The 21079-nt window shown below is 45.0% G+C and overlaps 1 protein-coding gene across 2 annotated transcripts in view; it reads left to right on the top strand.

Moving 5' to 3' along the window:
- The window catches only part of DPYD (dihydropyrimidine dehydrogenase), a 319614-nt gene that overhangs the window by 29201 nt on the left and 269334 nt on the right, over positions 1–21079 (top strand). For both annotated transcript variants that reach the window (XM_045586822.1, XM_036452548.2), the window contains exon 3: positions 20033–20115. In XM_045586822.1, the coding sequence (XP_045442778.1) occupies positions 20033–20115 (83 nt within the window). The remainder of the gene's footprint in view (positions 1–20032; positions 20116–21079) is intronic.

The raw sequence follows: 21079 nt of genomic DNA, 5'->3' as shown, positions 1-21079 counted from the left end.
AACTATTTTACATTTACATTTAATTGGGATATTTGGACTTGTATTTGGATACTGACTTAGGCCCTACCCTCACCCTCATCGCGTCTATGCTTGCTTTATAGTTGCTGAGATTTTTATTATTTCTGGACTAATAAGTCATGCACTATATTTTGGTTCTGTAGGTATATAATACTACATTTTATTAACTGACTTCTCTACACAGTCCATAAATACCAGAGTTAAAATATGGAGCCAGGTTCGTTCACATGGCTGATAAATGTAGCAGGCTTTCACTTCCTGTCTAAAAATCCCTTCGTCTTTTTGTTAGGACACGCTGGTGCTTAACATCTCTTTAGATAGTAAGAAAGATCTCTTTTAAGAGTAATTTTGAATATTTCAACAAGCTGCATAGATGTATAAAGGAAAGTTATGTTACAAATCGCCTAAATTTTTTTACAGTTTTATTCTTTATCTTCATTATTAATGCTACACCTTCTCTCTACTTAAGAAATAAACAAATAGAGTTAGTTTTTGTTTGAATCCTGACTTGATGTTTTTTTTTGCAGTGATCGGATTGTTAGTTTTCAGCTGTCACTCTGTCCCCCACGTATTTTGTGGTTCCTGGAAGGAAGGAAGGAAGGAAGGAAGGAGGGAGGGAGGGAGGGAGGGAGGGAGGGAGGGAGGGAAGAAAGAAAGAAAGAAAGAAAGAAAGAAAGAAAGAAAGAAAGAAAGAAAGAAAGAAAGAGAAAGAGAGAAAGAGAAAGAGAAAGGAAAGGAAAGGAAAGGAAAGGAAAGGAAAGGAAGGAAAGGAAAAAGAAAAGAAGCATAAATAGAAGCAAGCTGGAAGCCATGTGGGACGCCATTCTCTCTAACGGAGAGGCAGTTGAGATGACCCTGAGCCCTGGCAGCACATGTATTTTATACCCCAAGTACATGGAAGTATCACCAAAACTTAGGATCAAAGGAGCTGATTTGCATTCCTGAGTAGGCCAGAGCATTCCTGGTGCTTGACTGGATTTACATATCTAGACCCTCCCCCGCCGACACCTGGGCTGATAGGAAGGCCAAGCTGACAACATGTCCAGCCTCATTGGGGAAGCATGTTCCCAGGGTGTGGCTCTGCCTATCGCCCTGAGCTCAGCTGAGGATAATAAAAGAAATGCCCATGTGCCTTCCCAGGCGGCCCTCTACAGCAAACCATTCCCGCCATCACACCCATGTTCTTGGCGTGAGAAGGTCGCTGACTTCCTAAGGACACGGGGATAGGGCCGGGAGCTGCTGCTGCTGTAGGAACCGGGAGGGTGCGGTGTGGGTCAGACCGGCTGTAGGAACCGGGAGGGTGCGGTGCGGTGTGGGTCAGACCGGCTGTAGGAACCAGGATCAGTGCGGGGTGGGTCAGACCGGCTGTAGGAACCGGAGGGTGCGGGGTGGGTCAGACGGGCTGTAGGAACCAGGATCAGTGCGGGGTGGGTCAGACCGGCTGTAGGAACCGGAGGGTGCGGTGCGGTGTGGGTCAGACCGGTGAAAGGACAGAGCAGGGGTCCTGCGGGGGCTGTGGACGGAGGGGCCGGGAGACCACAGCGGAGGCCTGAGGGACACGGTGCGTGGAGAGCGAGGAACAGGCGGGCGATGAGCCGGGAGGCCTGGGCTGTGGGCCTGGAGCCCAGCGGAGGGGGAGCCACGAACCGTTATTGAGGATGAAGGGTCCTCAGCGAAGAGGGCCACTGGCTGCTGGCCAGCTCCGGGCGGCCGGGGGGAGGGAGGCCGGGGGTGGCCCGGGGGAGGGAGGCCGGGGGCGGCTGAGGGGAGGCCGGGGGGAGGGAGGCCGGGGGCGGCCGGGGGGAGGCCAGCGGCGGCCGGGGGAAGCCGGGGCGGCCGGGTGGACTGAGCATCTCGGTGGAGCGCGGGGCTTTGGGTGGGAGCTGAGCCTCGCCCGGGAGTGACGGCGTTAACTCCTTGAGAGGCTGTGAATTTCCTGTTGCGTTTTCCTCTCTGAAGCCTGTTAAACAACATAGATTTTCACTTCACCCTCCATCAGAGACGGTAGTGTCCGTTCAGCTCCACACTCACCGCGCTCTCGAGGCCCCTCCAGTTCAATGGCCCAGCGAGCGGACGGCGGCAGCAGGGCCAACATTTAAGCTACTTCGATGCTCATACCTCCACTCCTGATCATTTGATAACAACTTAGAGAAATTAGTAAGAAGGAAAGCTAACAGTCTTAATAGTCGTGTTTAGTAGAGCATCACAACACAAGTTCCTGAATTGCGGGATATATGTATATATGCGTATGTGATATACATGTATGTTACCTGTATGGGATGCTCACAGTATGAAGATATTTGGACTATTCAAATATATCCTATAGATGTCTTCTGATAAAAATAATGTATCAGCGAGAGAAGAAATGACCTTGAATTGCAGGGTAGTATAATTTTCCTTGAAAATTCCATAAAAAATGGTTGATGTTACATTTTGGGTTGTACATATTTTACCACAATAGAAAAAACGTAAGAAATGTCACCTGAAAATTAAGCTCTGGAAGAACGTTTCTCTTTGCAAATTGAACGAGGCCCTTGGCAGTTGGGTTTCAGACCTGCCCTTCCGTTGATGACCGCCACCAACTTTACTCTAACGAGATGGCAAGGTAGCTACCAGCTTTCAAATCCAACTCTTTTAATATACTGAATAGAAATATTACTTTCTAATTACGTAAGAAATGCGTGGCGTTATGTACTGCTCATGATTATCTAAAGGAGTTAACATCTGCCTCTCGCTGGCCCCGTGAGGCCAGTCCGTCGGTGAGAATGGCACCAACAAGCTACTGCACACCAGATGGGGCCGGGCCAGGGAAGATGGCTAGCAATGAAGTTTCTCTTCGCTTAATTTCCCTATTTATGCAAATGTTGCAGCCTCCATGCACTGCAGTGTTTGGTCCCTCACTGACACCCCAGTGTGGGTCAGGCACGGGCACTGCCCTTCTCTTGTGGGGTGTGGGCTCCGGTTTGATAAAATTAACAGCTAACAGGACCAACAAGTAGCACACATGTAAGTCAGCTGAGGAGCAGCTGTGCTCATTTTAATATTAAAATGCCAGCAACCTTTTCTGCTGGCTGCCGCTTTCGGGCGGCCGGGGGGGACGCTGTGGCCATGAGCCCATCGGGGCAGGAGACTGGCTTAAATGAAGTATTTATGTCACATATTTGTCTCAGCAACATTTACAAATATATATATTTTTTTATTTCAGAGAGGAAGGGAGAGGGGGCAAGAGACAGAAACATCAGTGAGAGAGAATCATGGATCGGCTGCCTCCTGCATGCCCGCCATGGGGCTGGAGCCTGCAGCCTGGGCCTGTGCCCTGACCGGGAATCGAACCGTGACCTCCTGGTTCATGGGTCAGTGCTGAGCCACTGAGCCACACAGGCCGGGCTCAGCAACATTTTGTCTGTCCCTCGTATCCTTCGCCCCGGAGACTGCAGAGCCCTGAGGGGCACAGGCCGAAGCTCTCGGCCTCTGCTCCTGAGCGCTCCGACCGCCAGACAGGCTCCGGGCCTCGGAGAGCCGGCCGCCGCGGTCCCGGCCGTGTGGAGGGGCATTTTGATCAGCGTATTTGCTGGTGACAAGCGAAGCCACTTGTGCTTTATGAAGGGATGAAAGGGTCGCTAATCTTGTGGTCAATCTTCTCTTGTCTCGGTGATAATCTCATAAAGGGCCCGGCGCTGGGAATCGGGATGACTGATCTTGCCATTAATTTAAGAACTGATACTGTAATTTTCATCACATGGAAATTATCTGAGCCTCGCAATCTACATAATCAACGCTCTTCATTCAATTTTCAAATTTCATTTTCGTCGCAGCATTTTGGGCATGGACTGGCTGTAAATATACTGTTTTCCTTACAATTTATTTTATTTTATTTTTGAACGAATCGTGCTGATCTTGTGAGACCTAAGTAGACCAGGTTTCCACATCACTCAGTTAGGGAGCCACGCCTTCTAGTCGGTTTAACCCGTTTTTAACCTCTGACACCGCATCACCTGCCCTTCGCCAAGGAAAATGGCCGGGCCACCGCTCTCCCGCAGTGGAGTGAGGCACAGAAAACCATACCCATCCTGTCTGTGCCATGAGGAAGCTCTAAAAGTATAGTTGTTGGTACTTCAAACTTTTCAGAAAATAAAATGTTGACTGTCCTGTCACTGAAACCCATCAAGAACAACAGCAGCAGCGCCTGGACACGGGCCCAGGGTGGGAAGCGGCTGTGGCTCCTGGAGGGAGGGTCAGGCCAGGTGGGGGGAGGAGGGGCGCAGGGCCACCCGGACTCCTTCCTCCAGGGGTTTGGCATCATTTGTGAACGTGGCTTCGTCGTACTCTCATCGGACACTGTCTAATACTTAAAGACAAAAAGCGACGTTGGCACATACGCATTCCCAGTGGCCTAGGACTGAAGCGCAAAGCGGGCGAGGCTTAGGCCAGCGGTCGGCAAACTCATCCGTCCACAGAGCCAAACACCAACAGCACAACGACTGTAATTTCTTTTGGGAGCCACATTTTTTAAACTTAAACTTCTTCTACTGCCACTTCTTCAACATAGACTTGTCCAGGCCGTGGCATTTTATGGAAGAGCCACACTCAAGGGGCCAAAGAGCCCCCTGTGGCTCTGGAGCCGCCGTTTGCTGACCACAGCCCTAGCCCATCACAGCCCTTAATGCACTGCTGACGCCAAAGAACAATGCCCTTGTGCCAAGGAGCCCAGCAAAGCAGCGTTTTCTGGCCACAGGTCCATGTGGGAGGATGTAAAGGGAACAAAACAGGAAGTGGAGACCCACACCTCCCCCTCCCCCAGACCAGGTCAAGTCTGGTGGGCTTGATCCCCAGTGGGGGACGGGCATGAGGCAGCTGATCAGTGATTCGGATGTTTCTATCACTCTCTTCCTCTCCCTTCCTCTCTGAAATCAATAAAAAAATTAAAGAAAAATGGAATACAGGTGAAAACATTTTTTAAAAAGTGAACCTCATAGGAAAAAACAACTACACACACACACACACACACACACATGCACACGCACACGCATACACAGTAAAACAACAATAAAGCATGGTTTGTGTGAGCATGGAAAACTGGAAGGGCCATAATTGTGGGTAAGTGGCCGGCATACAGAAGATGTTGGGCTGGGCATCGGGCTATCCCTTGTTATGTAACTTGGCATATTTTCCAGTTTAACAAGGTTACTCATGGTGCAGTTATTAAATAAAGTTTGAAATGAAATAAAAATGAAACTGGAAAATGCAGTTTCCCTTGTCATCGGCGGAATTTCCAGTGGTTTCTTTCTTCCCATCGGGGCGCGGACTGCGAAAGGAGAGACCCACGTTGCTAAGGACGTTGGCCCGGTGGTGTGTCTTCTGCAGGAGAGAGACCTGCCTGTCGGTCGGTCTCACCGTGAGGAAAGGAGCCTGGTTTCTAAGGCTACAAACTGCCTTTGCAGAAAGCCCGGCTCCTCCGCTCCCTCCGTGCCAGCAGCCAGTTCCTGTCTGTGCGGCAGAGCGGACACTGTCCACTCGGCAATGATAACCACGTCCCTGCTCACCAGTTACTGCACGCGCACAGCTTCCCACCGGGGGTTTCCAGAGATCACAGTGCTCCGTAAATAAGGAACTGGGACTGTCAGGTATAGCCGACGGACAAATAGTGAAACTTCCCCCGGAACATCTGTCAGAAGCTCATCAGCCAAGAAAACGCACCCCTTCTTTTTATCTGTCTGGCCGCTTCCCTTCCTGCCTTCCAGACGTTTCTACCAGTGACCGCACCAGCACCGGAGAACTGGAATTGTTGCCTGCGGTTTCTAACGAGCCTGATGGAGTGACAGGCACACCAGGCCACCAGCTTCCTGGTGCACACTCCCTCCAGGGCCACCGTCTGCTTTCTGGGTGGTGGCCTCACCATGGCGCACACAGGTGACGGGTCACGGAACTGTACACCTGAAACGTTACGTAATCTTGGCAACCACGGCCACCCCCAATAAACTTAATTAAAAAAATAAGGTCCCTGTCTCAGACTTCGGCTTTTATTAGGATGTTGAGCTTATCTCAGCGTTTCATCTTCTGTTCTCCTCTGTTTAACCGGAGAAAATCAAAACACACTTGTAATTTATGATGATTGGAAGGAAGGGAGAGAATTTATTTTTTGGCTCCTGCCTTCTGAAATGAAGGTCGTATTTTTATCAGGAAGAAAGAAATCGTGGACTGGCAGATGGTAACACGTTCGATGCACATTTCAAACACAGATTTTGTGTTTCATGTACCTCTGGTGTTGACATAAATGTATCTATACGTCTTAGAGATCTGTTCGCATCTATACATCTGTGTGTCTACTGTCTGCTGTGTGAGACTTCGATGTCGTCAATGTTTTGTAAAAATCCACGATCACATGGAAGTGTTTAGTGCTTCAGGATGAAGGGTGAATTTATACCTTCCATGGTTACTCTGCTTATTACTGATTCTTAAAATTTTGGGACTGATGATCACTAATTATTCTGGGGATCAGGACTCATTTCATTAGTTCTGAACTTTTGAAATAACTGTCGAGTGTTTTAGGAACCAGAAACAAACATCATACTGGGGGCTTAGGCTGAAATATATTGCCGAGAGGATCCTTATTAAGGGAGAAACCGCAGCTGACACTGCCTGATTTATGCACACAATCAGAGGTGCAGTCCACGCACTGTGACACAAGTATCTCCATGCTCCCCGTTTTTGTAAATCTCTTGACAGAATTTTTAGCTAATTTTAAAATGCCTTCTGAAAATTAGCACTTAAAATTGTTGGGGAAAATAGCACAATTTATTAGCAAGGGTATAATTGTAAACCTTCGGCGTGCTCATTGTGAATATCACTTAGACAGTAACTCCTGCTCCAGCAGCTGGTGCAGGAGACGCCGGTTTATGGTGTCTTGAAACAACAGCGTGGAATCTAATTAAAGAGGATTACATGCCAGAGAAAAATTATTAAAAACAGACTGACAGACAGTGGTTAGCAATGCAGACGTCTCTGCCGGCTTCTCTCTCTCGATACGCATTTATGGAAGTCACTGTCACAGAAAAGCCTTCATTTCTTCAAAAACCAAAAGATGTTAGCAGCCTTTATCTTTTATGACAAAATGATTACTTTCCTGAATTTTAACGGAGCCCAGGAATGTAAATGGTTCTATTAATGTTTGCTTGCAAATTTAAAACACACATGTGCTTTTAAAGATAAACGATGGGAAATGCTAGGTTAGTTTTTCTTTTTGCGTGTCTAGCTGGTACCACACATCCCGTACTGCATGTTGGGAAGCCGTGGGCATGTTGTTTTTCTTCAGAAACAAAAGTAGTTTCTGAATTTGGGTGCTTCTGGGGAAGCCGGCGTTGCATTTTGTCTGCCAAGTGCGGTTAGAATCGGTGATGACTAGGGATTGCTAGCCCTCAGTATCCATCTGCTAAATCCCTCCTTCCTGTCTGAAGGGACGCTCTTTGCTGTGAGTGCAGGGAGTTAATTCCAAATAAGAGAACTGAGGTCAAAGGAAATATATAGCCAGCTTTCAATTATTGTTTTTAAATGTATTTTTATTGATTTCTTAGAGGAAGGGAGAGGGGGAGAGAGAAACATCTGTGATGAGAGAGCATCATGGATCGGCTGCCTCCTGCACGCCCCCCACTGGGGATCAAGCCCGCAACCCGGGGATGTGCCCCAACTGGGAATACAACCAGTGACAGACACCTTGGTTCATGGATTCATGCTCAACCACTGAGCCACACTGGCCGGGCAGGGAAGATGTTTCTAAAGAAGTGGCAGTCAAGCAGAGACCTGAAGAAGATGAGGGAGCAAGCCCCGCTAATATTGGGGGGAAGGACGTTTCCAGCAGAGGGAACAGCAGGAGCGGAGGCCCTGAGGACAGGCGGAGGGAGGTTTGCAGGAGAGAGGCCCAGGAGGGAGGCTGGTCGGCAGGGAGGCTGATCAGAGCACCATGAGCATGCAGGTGAGCAGACTTCCGCAGGTGAGGCAGATCCTCATCATTTCAATTGCCCTCGGAAAGCCGTCCCCTGGGCATGATTGCAGGAATCAGCAGGCGGTGATGACTTCCAAAAGCCAAACGGTGAGGCTGGGGCAGAGATTTGCGTTGGGTACACAGTGCTGCCCAGCATTTGTTCCATCACTGACACTGTACACCAGGCGGGCTCCATCAAACACCGCTACACACTGTGTAAAGGGCCGGCGGTCACTTTGAAAAAGATACTCAGATGAGAAAGTAAACAGTCTTGCCTGGTTGGCGTGGCTCAGTGGTTGAGCATCAACCCACAAACCAGGAGGTCACAGTTTGATTCCTGGTCAAGGGCGCAGGCCCAGCTCGCAGGCTCCATCTCCAGAAGGAGGCATGCAAGAGGTAGTGGCTCAATGATTCTCTCTCATCACTGATGTTTCCAACTCTCTCTTTCCTCTCTCTGAAATAAATAAAAACATTAAAAAAAAAGGGGGGGAATCTTGAATGTGTTGGTCTTCCGTGGATGTATGGATTAATAGAAAGCTGCAGAATATTTTTATTTTATTTTATACCCTGCTTACCTTGGGGGAGTATTAAAATATTACATAATTCTAGCCACAAATGGGGTTAAAGTCTTAAAATATTTCCAGATAACTAGAACTCTAATACATTTTTATTTAGACGTTGACCTTTGAGGTTTATTCTGTCCATCTGAATGTATAGGAATGTCGGGAAAGTGCCTTTTAGTTTTGAGTATGTTTTCACATCTGTAATCTCACTTACTTTTCCCTTCCGACAGCATGCTGGAGGGGGGTGGGCATTACTTTTACCTTCTTCGTCAATGTCTTGTTCTATGCGGGAATAGTTGCAGGTGGACAAGGTGAGAACACATAAGCAGTTCAGCTACAAAGCTGGAGCTTGAAGCCGAGTTCCTGTCTCCACATCTCTGTTTCCTCTCCTGCATTACGTCCCATTTCACCCCGACTCCCATGACTCTCTGAGACAGGGCCAGATTGTAAGCTGGCCGCCATTAGCAAAATGACATTAGCTAAATATGATTACGTCTTAATGTTCCCTGAAAGGATTAGGCTGGTTAAGACATACTGAAGGGAAAAGCAATTATCTATTGAAATATGAATCTCTTGTTTAGAACTGGAAGTCATCTGTTGGTATTAGAATGATCATCTGGAATTTAAAAAACCAGAATCTTGTAATTTCTTCCTTGACTTGGAAAGACCTTCAGTGGGACAGAGGCATCTTTCAGGGGCCAAAATTGAAATATAACATTTCACCGAATGGACTCATTCATTCTTTTTTTAAAAAATGTATTTTTATCGATTTCAGAGGGGAGTGGAGAGGGAGAGAAAGATAGAAATATCAGTGATGAGAGAGAGTCATTGATTGGCTGCCTCCTGCAGGCCACACACTGGGGGCTGATCCCTCAGCTTGGACATGTGTCCTCACGGGGAATAGAACCCAGACCTGGTTTATAGGTCGACACCCACCCACTGAGCCACGCTGGCTGGGCAGACGCATTCAATCTTTAGAGGAACTTCAGCCTGAGGGATTTCTAACTACATGAGAAGTAGAGGCACTGGCATCATCTTTTTTCAACTGTCTCATCGCCTAAAGAAAACCATTAAACTAATCAATATTCTGTCTTCTCAGACTTGTGTTAGTATAACTTGGAGTGTGCTATTTTACTTAAATTTCTCCCATTTCAAAAATGTGAATTTATAATTGCCTCCATGGTGATAATTCCCTGTGGGTCCTTCAGAATATAATGCGCTGCAAATTTGAAATGATCATTAATGCATGATTAATATGTGGCTATGATTCTCCCACTGGACGGGGGTGTGCTTGCCTAATATCAATCACCTTGTTGCATTGAAACTGTATTTTTTTTAAAAAAAGAAGAGTATTTTTGGTTTTGGTTTTTAAGCCTTGGTGTTTATTCCCTGCAACAGCGTAGCATCTGGTACCTACTAGATGGATTCTCAATAAATATTGAATGAATGGATGAGTGAGTGAATGAATGGCTTCCATTTCTAGCTTGGCAAAAGGGTTGACGTTCACATCCTGCTTTTATTAGTTATTTGAACTTGAACATCATTATCAAACGCCAGCACAATGGGACGGTTGGGCCCTTGCTTCTCCAGGCGGGGCAGCTGGTGGTATTTGTAACTTGCATCTCCTCGTAGTCTAGGCCCATTGCAGTCACCCTTCCTGAGATGAAATGGGGGCGCATAGAGACACATCGCCATGGGTGCGTTTCAGGGGAACCTGTGGCCTCTGGAAATTATACGTGGCATATTGCACATGCAGGGCATTTTGAAAACTGAATGCACACTGTGAGAGCTGATTCCTGTTACATATTAGTGAATACTGCCTTTGTAATTATTCAAAGTGTGTGTATGTTTCGGGGGGGACACTGTATATATATGCATACGTATTTTTAAAGTATTTAATTTTTTAAAAATATATATTTTTATTGATTTTGTACAGAGAGGAAGGGAGAGAGATAGAGAGCTAGAAACATCGATGAGAGAGAGTCATCGATCAGCTGCCTCTTGCACACCCCCTACTGGGGATATGCCCGCAACCAAGGTACATGCCCTTGACCGGAATCGAACCCGGGTCCCTTCAGTCCCCAAGCCGACGCTCTATCCATTGAGCCAAACCGGTCTCGGCTAAAGTATTTAATTTTTTTAAGAGAAAAGGATCATGATTTTCATTGTATTCTTGTAGGGATCTTGTGGACCAAATGTCAAAAATAGTTTTTCATAAATACTGTGTTTATTTTACTTTATTATCGCTGGTAGCCCTGTGCACAAATCCGTGCGCCAGTAGCTCTCTGCGGGCCTGTCCGCCCTGTGCCCACTGCCCGGAGGCTCTCCGCAGCCCAGAGGCCCGCCCGTGGCTGGTCGTGGAATGCTTGCCTCGTTGTCGTGGCGACGAGGCGAGCATTCTGCCATGCGGCTCACACTGCCCACTCTCAGTGGCCACCCCCCTGGGACTGGGAGACTCCAGCAGGGCTCATGGACTGGGCACCACCATCGAGTGGCTATGGGCGCTGCCATCTTTGTGACAGAGAGACGGTTAGTTTGCATATTACCCTTTTAGTAGCTAGGATAAGTACCGTATTTTTCGGACCATAAGACGCACCAGTTTTTAGAGAAGGGAAATGAAGAAAAAAAGATTCTGAAACAAATAGTGTCCTAAAATATTTTATGTGCATTAAAACCCAACATCACAGTCATAAACACATGTAGTCAACCCTGTAAAGTAAACAGCAGCATTTAGAACCATTTTAGAGACGGGCAAGCACACAGAGACCACACAGAGCCGGGCAAGTAAAAAAACTTTTTTTTTAAAGTATATGTGTAGGCTATATTTGGACCATAAGACGCAGGGACTTTTCCCCCCCACTTCTGGGGGAAAAAAGTGCGTCTTATGGTCCGAAAAATACGGTATCACCAGGAAAACAGGGAAAATGCACCTTTTCTACCTCCCGCCGTAAAATTGGACCGGCCAGGACTACGGTGAAGTTCACTGGACACGCTTCTCCTTCCTCTCTTTCCTCTCCTTCCACCACTTACTGCGAACCTCTGTCTGTCCAGGGCACCCAGAGGTTTCCAGGCAGTATTTCACCTGATTCTGCTGACAACACCAGGTCTCACTTAGAATCAGCCCCGGAAGTAGCCCGCATCGGCATCACGCCGAGCTCCGAGGCCGAGCCAATGCCGCTGTCTCAGGCCTTTGTTTTCCTTCAGCTGAAACGTGCGGACTCACTCTGAAGCCTCGGTCAGAGGTGACAAACCCCCAGACACCTCTGCTCCAGAGCGAACCCCTCTCTTCTCACCCGATTGCAGTCCGCTCGGGGCCTGGTCTCTCTCACCTGGTGCCCCTGCTTGTGTGTTCAGGGCGCTGCCAAGCATAGAGGAGATGTTTAAGAAAAAATTTCTTTCTGAAATTTAGTCTATTGATCCGAGGTTTTGCTATTAAATAATGTAGAGACTTCAGGCCTCGTGGCTGTGCCATTAACGCTCTGTGACTTGGATGATAGGGAACTGAGTTTTCTCATCTATTAAAAATCGGTTTCCTGATTTTTAAAATTCTAATTAGTTGTTTAAAGCTTAGACCCAATCTGGTTAGCTCTCGTTACTGTGATGGTTTCACAGAGAGAAACGCAGCCCTGGAAAATGGAGTCGTAGGGGAGTCATCGTTCTTCTCATTTAATAATGTGAGCGGCTGACGTCTCCGCTCCCTCCCGCTCCATCCAGCCCGGCCTCTGCCGCCGGGCGGTGGATTCGTCATGCCGTGGTGTCTGATCTTATTTACATTTCTCGGCGACCAGAGATCTCCTAATGGGCTGTTTGGTTTCCAGGATGCTGTTGATCTTCCGCGCGTTGGTGTTATTGTACTTTCATACAGTCCGTAACACAGACAGAGATGAAACACTATCAGCCCATCCCAGCCGAAGCCTGCGCCCCCCTCAGCCCGCGGGGCTTCGTTTGGCGGCAGGCCACCCAGGCCCGTGCTTTGTGAGGCCTGCGTCCTCGTTCCTGCTTTAATTGCTGCCAAACCCGGAGCCCTCGGGGATTTAATTGCTCATTATATTTGTCACGGTGGTGTCACAGGCCCCGGGAAAGGCTGTTGCATGCAAAATATTTATGGGCATTAATTTGGCTTAAACACGGGTAGGTTGGATTCCTTGTTTCTCTCGGCACATCTGGAGAGAAAGGAGACAGATTCCGCAAGGGGTCGTGCCCCACTGTACGAGTAAGCGGTTCTCTCTCCAGTCTGGTGTCTACGTTTAACGATCAGCCCGGCCGGTGTCGGTCGGTGGACGGTGTGGACTATGAACCAGGAGGTCACGGCTCGATTCCCGGTCAGGACACAGGCCCGATCCCTATTGGGGGGCGTGCAGGAGGCAGGGGGTTCATGATTCTCTCTCATCATTGATGCTTCTCTCTCTCTCTCTCCTCTCTCTCTCTCTCTCTCTCTCTCTCTCCCTTCCACTCTGAAATCAATAAGAAATATTTTTTAAAAATAAATAAATACACAGAGAAGTTTAATGAGCCACACCTAGAAGAGGACCTCCTCAGAGCTGGATCATGTTCACTCTCTTCGCTTTTCTCTTCGAAGCGGTCTCTGGGAGATGGAGACGGGGTCCGGGTCCCTGCTTTGTCCCTTCCTTGCTACCTGCCCCTGGGCGAGTCCCTGCCGCCCTGGCCCATGTCCTCATTGGGAAGGTCGGGCTCTCTGTGCTTCCCGCGCAGATTCGATGCGGGAGGCTCCTCGGAAAGGACGCCCTCCGTGGTGGCCGCTTCCCGGCGGTCCATCCCTCCACGCCAGGCCACGGGAGCGCTGGCCACCGTCGCCAACGCGGGTCTCCAGCTGATTGAGGCGGGGTGGCTTTCCATGCTGAGCAAATGGATTATCTGGTGCACACAGATTTGGTGCCTCTCATGTGCTTGTTTTTCTGTGTGCCCCGGCTGGCTTGCTCCGAGAGGTCCGCTTCTCAGGTTGATGACTAATCAGGATTTTTTCTGGAGCTTGCTAATGGGAGTAGTTGATCCCCTCTCTGTCCCTTCCCCCCCTCCTCAGCCCTCTGCTGTCCCCTTCTTTTCTACGAAATGCACGCACCGCCTGGCCTCTGCAGTTATCCTCATCAGAGGACGTTAGGAGCTGCTGAAACGTAGGAAGTGCAGGTCACGCCGTGGACAGGTGACATTGTTAGACTCGCTTGGTGGTTTTCCATATCCTGGAAAGAACTCTCCTGTGTCCTACGTATGCCTGAAATTGTCTTCTGGGACTGCCCTCCGCTAATATAGAGAATCCCCTACAATGAATAGTATCTTGTGACATTTGTTACTTAAAAATGAGTCTGTCATTTCTCACATGAACCAGATTGAGAACAGACTTTTGATAGGACATGTAGTTATCCCAGATGTTAGGGACGTGTTACTGATTGTGCACACGACAGTGAGTCCATTAGCCTCTCCTCCAACGGGTCGGATCCCTAATTTTATTAACGGATGAGCAGATGAAGGTGTCAGTTGCTTGGGATATTAATCTCCTTGTGGTAAAAGACTAACATTTTTTTCTGAATTTTATTTTGACCCCTGTATAGCCTTGATACCATCATATATTATTATAGGAAAACATGTGTTTTTAAAAATCTTATATTTGATTTCCATGTTGGGACACAGAGGTAATTCCGGTCACGGTAACAGTTTGACCTTTCACATGCTTGCACGGCTTCCTTCCTTCCTTTACTGTTTTGTGGGAACAGTAGATTCTGTGCATATTCCGGAGCATCACACGGGGTGTACTCTTCCCCTGCTGAGCCTGCCTTTTAAAGGCCTTCCTGGAATCCTGTTTCAACCAATGAGCTGAGATCTGCCCCATCCAATGAGAGCTGCAGAGCTATAGTCTCATTTGCATCTTTACTAACCAAGAGGAGTAGCGCCATAGCAACTCATCTGAATGCACCATTCCCACCAATCAGGACAGTGCTTTTTGGGCCAATCAGACTGCCAATTTGGATTCCTCATTTGCATAGAAATGGTCCAATCAGGGACCAGGGCGGGCCACCCTTTCTCCTCAGAGGAGTGCAACTTCAGCTGTTTTGCTAACTGTTCATCAGAAGAAAGCTTCTCTCTTTTCTGCACCCGGTCCTGGGGACTCCTGTTGGCACCCATTGGAGGCTGAGCAGACTCTTGTTGGCAGACTCTTCTTTTATGTCTTTTTTGAACGCGTCCCCCTGCAGCTGTAGATCCAAGAAAAAGTTGAAATTACACTGCAGGTAGCGAGAGGAGGAAGGTGATGAGGGATTTCAGGGCCAAAGGAAAAACAGATAAACCAAAACCTATACGGGTCATTCTTTATGCTCTCACTCCACCACAAATAAAAGGAGGCAAATGCATTTCTTCTTCTTTTTTTTTTTTTTTTTTTTTTGTGGTAACATCTGGAACCTTTTGAGATCCTGAAAGCGTTTAAAAAATATAAACCCGAGAGAGTCAAATGTCTTCAAAAGTTGTTTTTCCAAGTTGTCTACACATGGATTTTATGGTAATGGGACCTTTACCCCAAACAACAGATCTGACGAGCATTCATTTTTTGGAAAGATTTATAACTTATAAGAAATATTGTTTTTTAAAATTTTTGCTTATGACATTTTATGACACAGTTTTTCCCAAGGGATTTCCAACATGGACGCTGGAATGACATGAGGTTTCGTGGACTCCATCTGGGCTTGCTCTGGATTCTGAGCTGCTGTGTCCGATGTGATGGCGGGAGGCCTTAAATATTGCTTATCCCTGACTTCCTTTTGCTACGGGCATGGTTGCTGTAGTCTAGGAGTAACTTTAAATGGCTAAACTGAGATCTTAAAATTCTCTCTTAATTACAATAGTGTAATTATCAGGCCATTCCACTGGAGTTAACGTTTATATCTCACATTTATAATAGCATTATGGGTCTTAAAGACAGTATTCTAACTCAAAACAATTGTTTTTAAGTAAAGAGATTCAGATATATAGTGCTATATGGTTTTGTTAATACATGATAAATGCAACATTTCTAAGGTTTTCTTAAAAGGCCAGCCATACAAAACGAGAACATCTTGTCAAGGGGCAGATTTATTTCTATTAAATGAGTCCATCCAGCTAAGATTTTATCTACACACACACACACACACACACACACACACACACGCACTGTGTATGTATCCAGAATTGTAGCTTTATTAAAAATCTGCCCGTAGCAATTAAATAGAAATATCTGTTCCCTCATCTGAGTTATAAACCATCTGTGAGGAAGCATCAAATTAAAGGTAGGTGTTGTTTTCCAAGTGGAAATCCATAAAGGCTGTGCCGCCTCCCGCTTGAAGATTTAAATGTGATATTACTGGGTCAAATGGCAGATCACATGCATTTGTGGGATATAAAGAACGTTATGAACTAATGAACAAAAATAGATACAGAGGCAAAGAAGCATTGAACAGACTGTCAAACTACAGCGAGAAGGCAAGGGAGGGTTGGGGACAGGATAAGAGATCAACGGAAGGACGTGTGTGCCTGCATCTAAGCACAACCTATGGGGGTGGTGAGAGCATGTGCTGGGGAGTAGGGGAGGCCAGGGGGAGTTCAGTGGGGTAAAAAAGACACATGTATTACTATTTGTAATACTTTAAACAAGAAAATAAAATTTAAAAAAGACTTAAATGTGAGGCAGCAGAGAGACATGTGAATTGCTGGGGTTGGGCTTGTGGCAAACCTGGATGCAGAGTCAGTACATATAATCTGCCTCAGAGAAATTACACATTGTTTTCTGTTAATGGCTAAATTGGGGGAATTAAAAGAATGAGATTTAGAATCAGAAACTCTGAATTTGAGTACTGTCTCTGCCATAGATAATATTCGATCCTTTGAGTACATTTTATGAAAACAACCTGAACTCAATGGAAAATGACTTGGAATGAATAATCCCAGTCAAAGAATATTCTTTTCATATGACTTTTTTAAGCCGTTGATTCATTTTCAGCCCAAATAATTTACTCGTCTTTGCATTTATAATTGTCTAAATGTCATTCTTTAAAACGAGTCACTATGTATAAAGAAAGTTCATAATTTTAATTAGTAAAGTGTCAAAGTTTAATCAGGGTAAGTGAGACTTCATTACAGAACTGGATCTCTGGTGCAGACTTTTAATAAATAATAAAGTCTTATTTCATCAATGTTGGCTGGGAGCTAACATTTATTAAGTCTTTGATACTTTGAATTTCTTATATGTATTCTTTAATTTTAACCACAGTGACACGTGACTGCATTATGATTTTTTAACCAGAATTCAAACTCTCATCTGAGAACTTTTTACTGCCGTATGATGACACAGCAAAGTAAACACATCTTGAGCATTTAGTTGCCTGCATTTTCACTCAGTGAATTAAAGGGTATCCTGCAGACCCGCTCATGCCTCCTGCAGCCGTCATCTACCAGTTTCCATCGCCTTGATTAGCTTTGCCTATTCTTCAGTAACAGCTTTAGTGAGATATGATTCTCAGTCCATGAAGTTCACTCTTTTAAAAGAGTCTGATTCCGTTTTTTCCAGTATGTTCACAGAGTTGTGCCTGGGTCATCACTAATTCCAGAACACCTTACTCTCTCTGAAATGTAACCACATTACCCTGTGGCAACCACTAATCTTTTGGTCTCTAAGGACTTGCCTGGACTGGACATTTCATAGAAATGCAATCAGACAGTGTGACCTTTTGTTTCTGGCTTTTGCACTTGGCATTGTGTTTTCAAGTCTCATCCATGTTGTAGCATGAATCAGAACTCCCCTAATAAAATAAATAAAATAGATATCCCTTCTGTATATTCATTTATTATTTGATTGATTTTTGGATTTTTTTCCTTTTTGAAAAATCCTAATTTGAACATTTGTGCACAAATATTTATGCAGTTGTATGTTGCTCTAAATCAGGAAATAGGAGTTCTTCAAATTTGCGCTTCTGTTTCGTAAAGAATATTTTGACTATTTTGGGTCCTTGTAATTTCATGTGAGTTTTAAGAGCATCTTGTCAAAATTTATAAAAATAAAACATGGAAGTCCTGGGATTTTGACAGGAATTGCTTTCATTTCTTCAGATTGATTTAGAAAGTGGTAAGATTTTAACAATATCATGTCTTCTCATCCATGAACATGGGATATCTTTCCATTTATTTTCATCTTTTAAAAATTTTAGGTGATGTGTTATTCTTTTGAGTGCACAAGTCTTATGCTTCTGTTTTAAATTTATTTGGAAGTATTCTACTCTTTACTTTATGCTCATAAATGGAATTGTTTTTCTTATTTTCACTTTTGCATGGTTCACTGTAGCTGCCTATTTTTGAGCTCCATGTAAACGGAGTAAGTTTGCTCTGTACCACTCTGTGCTCAGCACCATGGCTGTGCGGTGCACCCGTGTAACTGCCTATAGCCACTGCTTGCTCAGTCTTATTGCCATGAAGTTTTCCACTGCATTACCATGTCATTCTTTATGCCTCCCACCTTGAGGTGCGTGTGATTGCGTCCAGTTTGGGGCTCCTTTGAATAATGGTCCTGTCGCCCTTCTGGTTCGAGGTGGACACGGTGCACATTTGTTGCTTTCCTGGGTGGGAATGTTCAGCTTTGAAAAGGGCTGCTGAATCGCTTTTACCAAGTGGTCGCAACAACTTCCGGTCCCAGCAGCAGTGCGGCAGTTGCTTTTTATACTAAAAGGAGCACCCTTTGTGCAACCGACCGTTTTCATCTTAAGTCATTGCCAACATGTGTAGCAGCATCTCATTGTTTGAATTGGCATTGTCCTCGTGACTAATGGCAGTGAGCATGTTTGCTTGGTTTTTAATCGTGTATGTGGTAGTCCCTTTTATGTAGTATTTATATAGTCTTTTGCTCACGCCCCATTGAGTTTTTTCATATTTGTTTGTGGGAGTTTTAAGTTATTATGGCTATAAGTATTTTAAATAGTGTGGTACTGGCACAAGTATATGAAATCGAGCAGTCAGCCAGTAGGGACGCTGGAAACAAACCCCTTATGTGCTGTGACTGACTTTATGGAAAAAGATGATTTTGAATTACAATGGGGGATATGATGTGTGTTTTTTTTGTTTTTCAATAAATAGTAATGATTGAATTGATCAATTCAATATGATTTCCTAACTCACACCATGTACAGATATGTATTCCCAGATGGATTGCACATCCAAATGTGGAATGTAAAATAATAAAGATTGGTGAAAAAAAAATAGGAAAAATAATATTCATAACTTTGAGGAAGTCGGAGCTTTCACACAAAGGCCACAAAGAGCACTAAGCAAAGAGTTAAGCAGTAAAAAGTAGGGCCTCGTAAAACTAAGAAATTCCCTTCATGAAAAGACACTGCAGAAAAGTGAAAAGATAAAACAAAGGCCTCAAGAGGCTGGTTTTGATTTATGTAGAAAGGACCTGTTATTCAGAACTCAAATGATTTGGACTACATTATGGTAATTTTCAAGATTTTTAATGTAAAAGTATATGTAAGTATGTGTTAAAGAGAATAATTGCCTCAATTTGGCTGAATTTAAAAATCAAGGTAAAAACAGAAGTATATATATATACATATATACCCATAGATCTTAAATAAATTAATTCTTAGACATTGGAAATTATTAATATAAATTCTGTAATTTTCTAAAATCCAACATACTGTGTGCAAATTTGAGAATACAGAGAACACATTAATGTTTAAAATTTGATTATTTAGTTTTGCTCTTTGTTAAATTTACTAAAACACTAAATTCTATGATCAAATCCAACTAAATTCTACATGAAGTCTAAAATGCTAAAATCTCCTATGGATATATTTTTTCAGTCTAAAGTTTAATCCTATATATAATGTTTTTAAAACTTACTAGGGTCATGTAAGATTAAGTTTTAAATTTAAAAAAAATAGTTAAAATTGAAATAAAATTTAAGAAAATTTAACCCAGGAATGCTAAGAACCTAATATAATGTCACTTAATGATAAGAAATGTAAATAAACATTTGATATATATAATTGCTATTAAAGATCTTATACAATTTCAGTTCCAATATGTGGGAGCCTTTTTTTTTTATTAGTAGATTAGATCCGGGCTCTGTATCTTTTCATCGAGGTAAGTTCTAATTCATTTAGAACTAAATATTTATCCTGACTTTATTGACGTTCTCTTTTGAATTAAATTAGCTTTGATATGCTGGAGACGAGTCCAGAGAACTGGTCGTTACTCTCTTCTTCTCTATTCCCCATTTTGGAAAATTGGTCAAAAGATTTCTGTCACAGCCGCATCCTAAGACGTTCTTATTTGGTTTCTGTGGCATTCACACTGTCAATTTCAATGAATCCTACCCAGTTACCGCGGTGCGCCTCTTTCAGGAGTCCATCATCAATATACAATCCATTTCTTCCTAATTGCACAGGCACAGTGTTCGCCCCGGATGCGGGGGACTGATGCGTTGGTTAATATGTTGCAGGACTGCGAGAAGCTGGAGAATAATTTCGATGACATCAAGCACACGACGCTGGGTGAGCGAGGAGCCCTCCGAGAAGCAGTGAGGTAAGGCTGGGTCGCCATGGCAACAGTCACAGATGTGGTGAAGACAAAGTCATTCTTCATTATTGGGGGAACAAATGAGTGCATTGCCACCGTTCAGCCCCGCTCTCTGAGGTATTAATTTGTCAGGGAGAGACTTCCCTGGAGGCTGTACTTTGGTTTTGAAGCTGCATAAATGTTAAGCCTCAGTGCACAGTAAAAAATGTAAATGTTTAATTTGTTACTTGAAATGCTTAAGGGGTGTCTGGTTTTATATTTATCCTGAACCGTGGGGCCGGATGGAAGTGCCGTTCATCCGAATTCCGCCTGTCTGCAACAAAGTAAACAGCACCAGGGGGGTCGAACGGGCACCATTTCCTCCTAATTAATATTTTATTAAAAAGGAGGTATTTAAAATTGTATATTGCATTAGCTGATAGCATGGTATTTTAAAACAGACTGACATTTTCACACTGCCCAGTGCACGTGGACTCACTGCTTTTTCCCCCCAAAGACGGTGTCTTTAATGAGCCCGCCGGTGGTTTTTCCGCATTCGCACGTTACGATTTGTGAATATTTCCTTGAATTTCTTCCCTCGCTTGATGCCGCCTTCTTCTTCTTCTTCTTCTTCTTCTTCTTCTTCTTCTTCTTCTTCTTCTTCTTCATTTATTCATTTATGCTTTTAGCAAGCAGTATTGAAATCCATCTGGTCAGGGTCAAGGAAGGCTTTTCACTAGGCGTTAGCCGCAGGGTGGGTATAGAAAGCTCACCGCCCACCGACGATCCTGACTTAGATGCCCTGAGCGGAGCCTCTGAGCTGGCCGCCGAGGAGACCCCGGCAATGGCCCGATTCCCTCTCCTTCGCCCGTGACACAGAAACAAACGGGTTTTCAAGACGCACCTTCTGCTAGCCGGGCCCACGCCCTCCTCAGGATCTTAAATCAAAGCTAAACAGCCCGGGAAGTGGGGGGAGCAGCGCGGGAGGCGG

The sequence above is a fragment of the Pipistrellus kuhlii genome, unplaced genomic scaffold (assembly GCF_014108245.1).
Source record: "Pipistrellus kuhlii isolate mPipKuh1 unplaced genomic scaffold, mPipKuh1.p scaffold_m20_p_24, whole genome shotgun sequence".
NCBI lineage: Eukaryota > Metazoa > Chordata > Mammalia > Chiroptera > Vespertilionidae > Pipistrellus > Pipistrellus kuhlii.
Note: the sequence above shows the minus strand (reverse complement) of the source record. Positions and strands in the feature narration are given on the sequence as shown.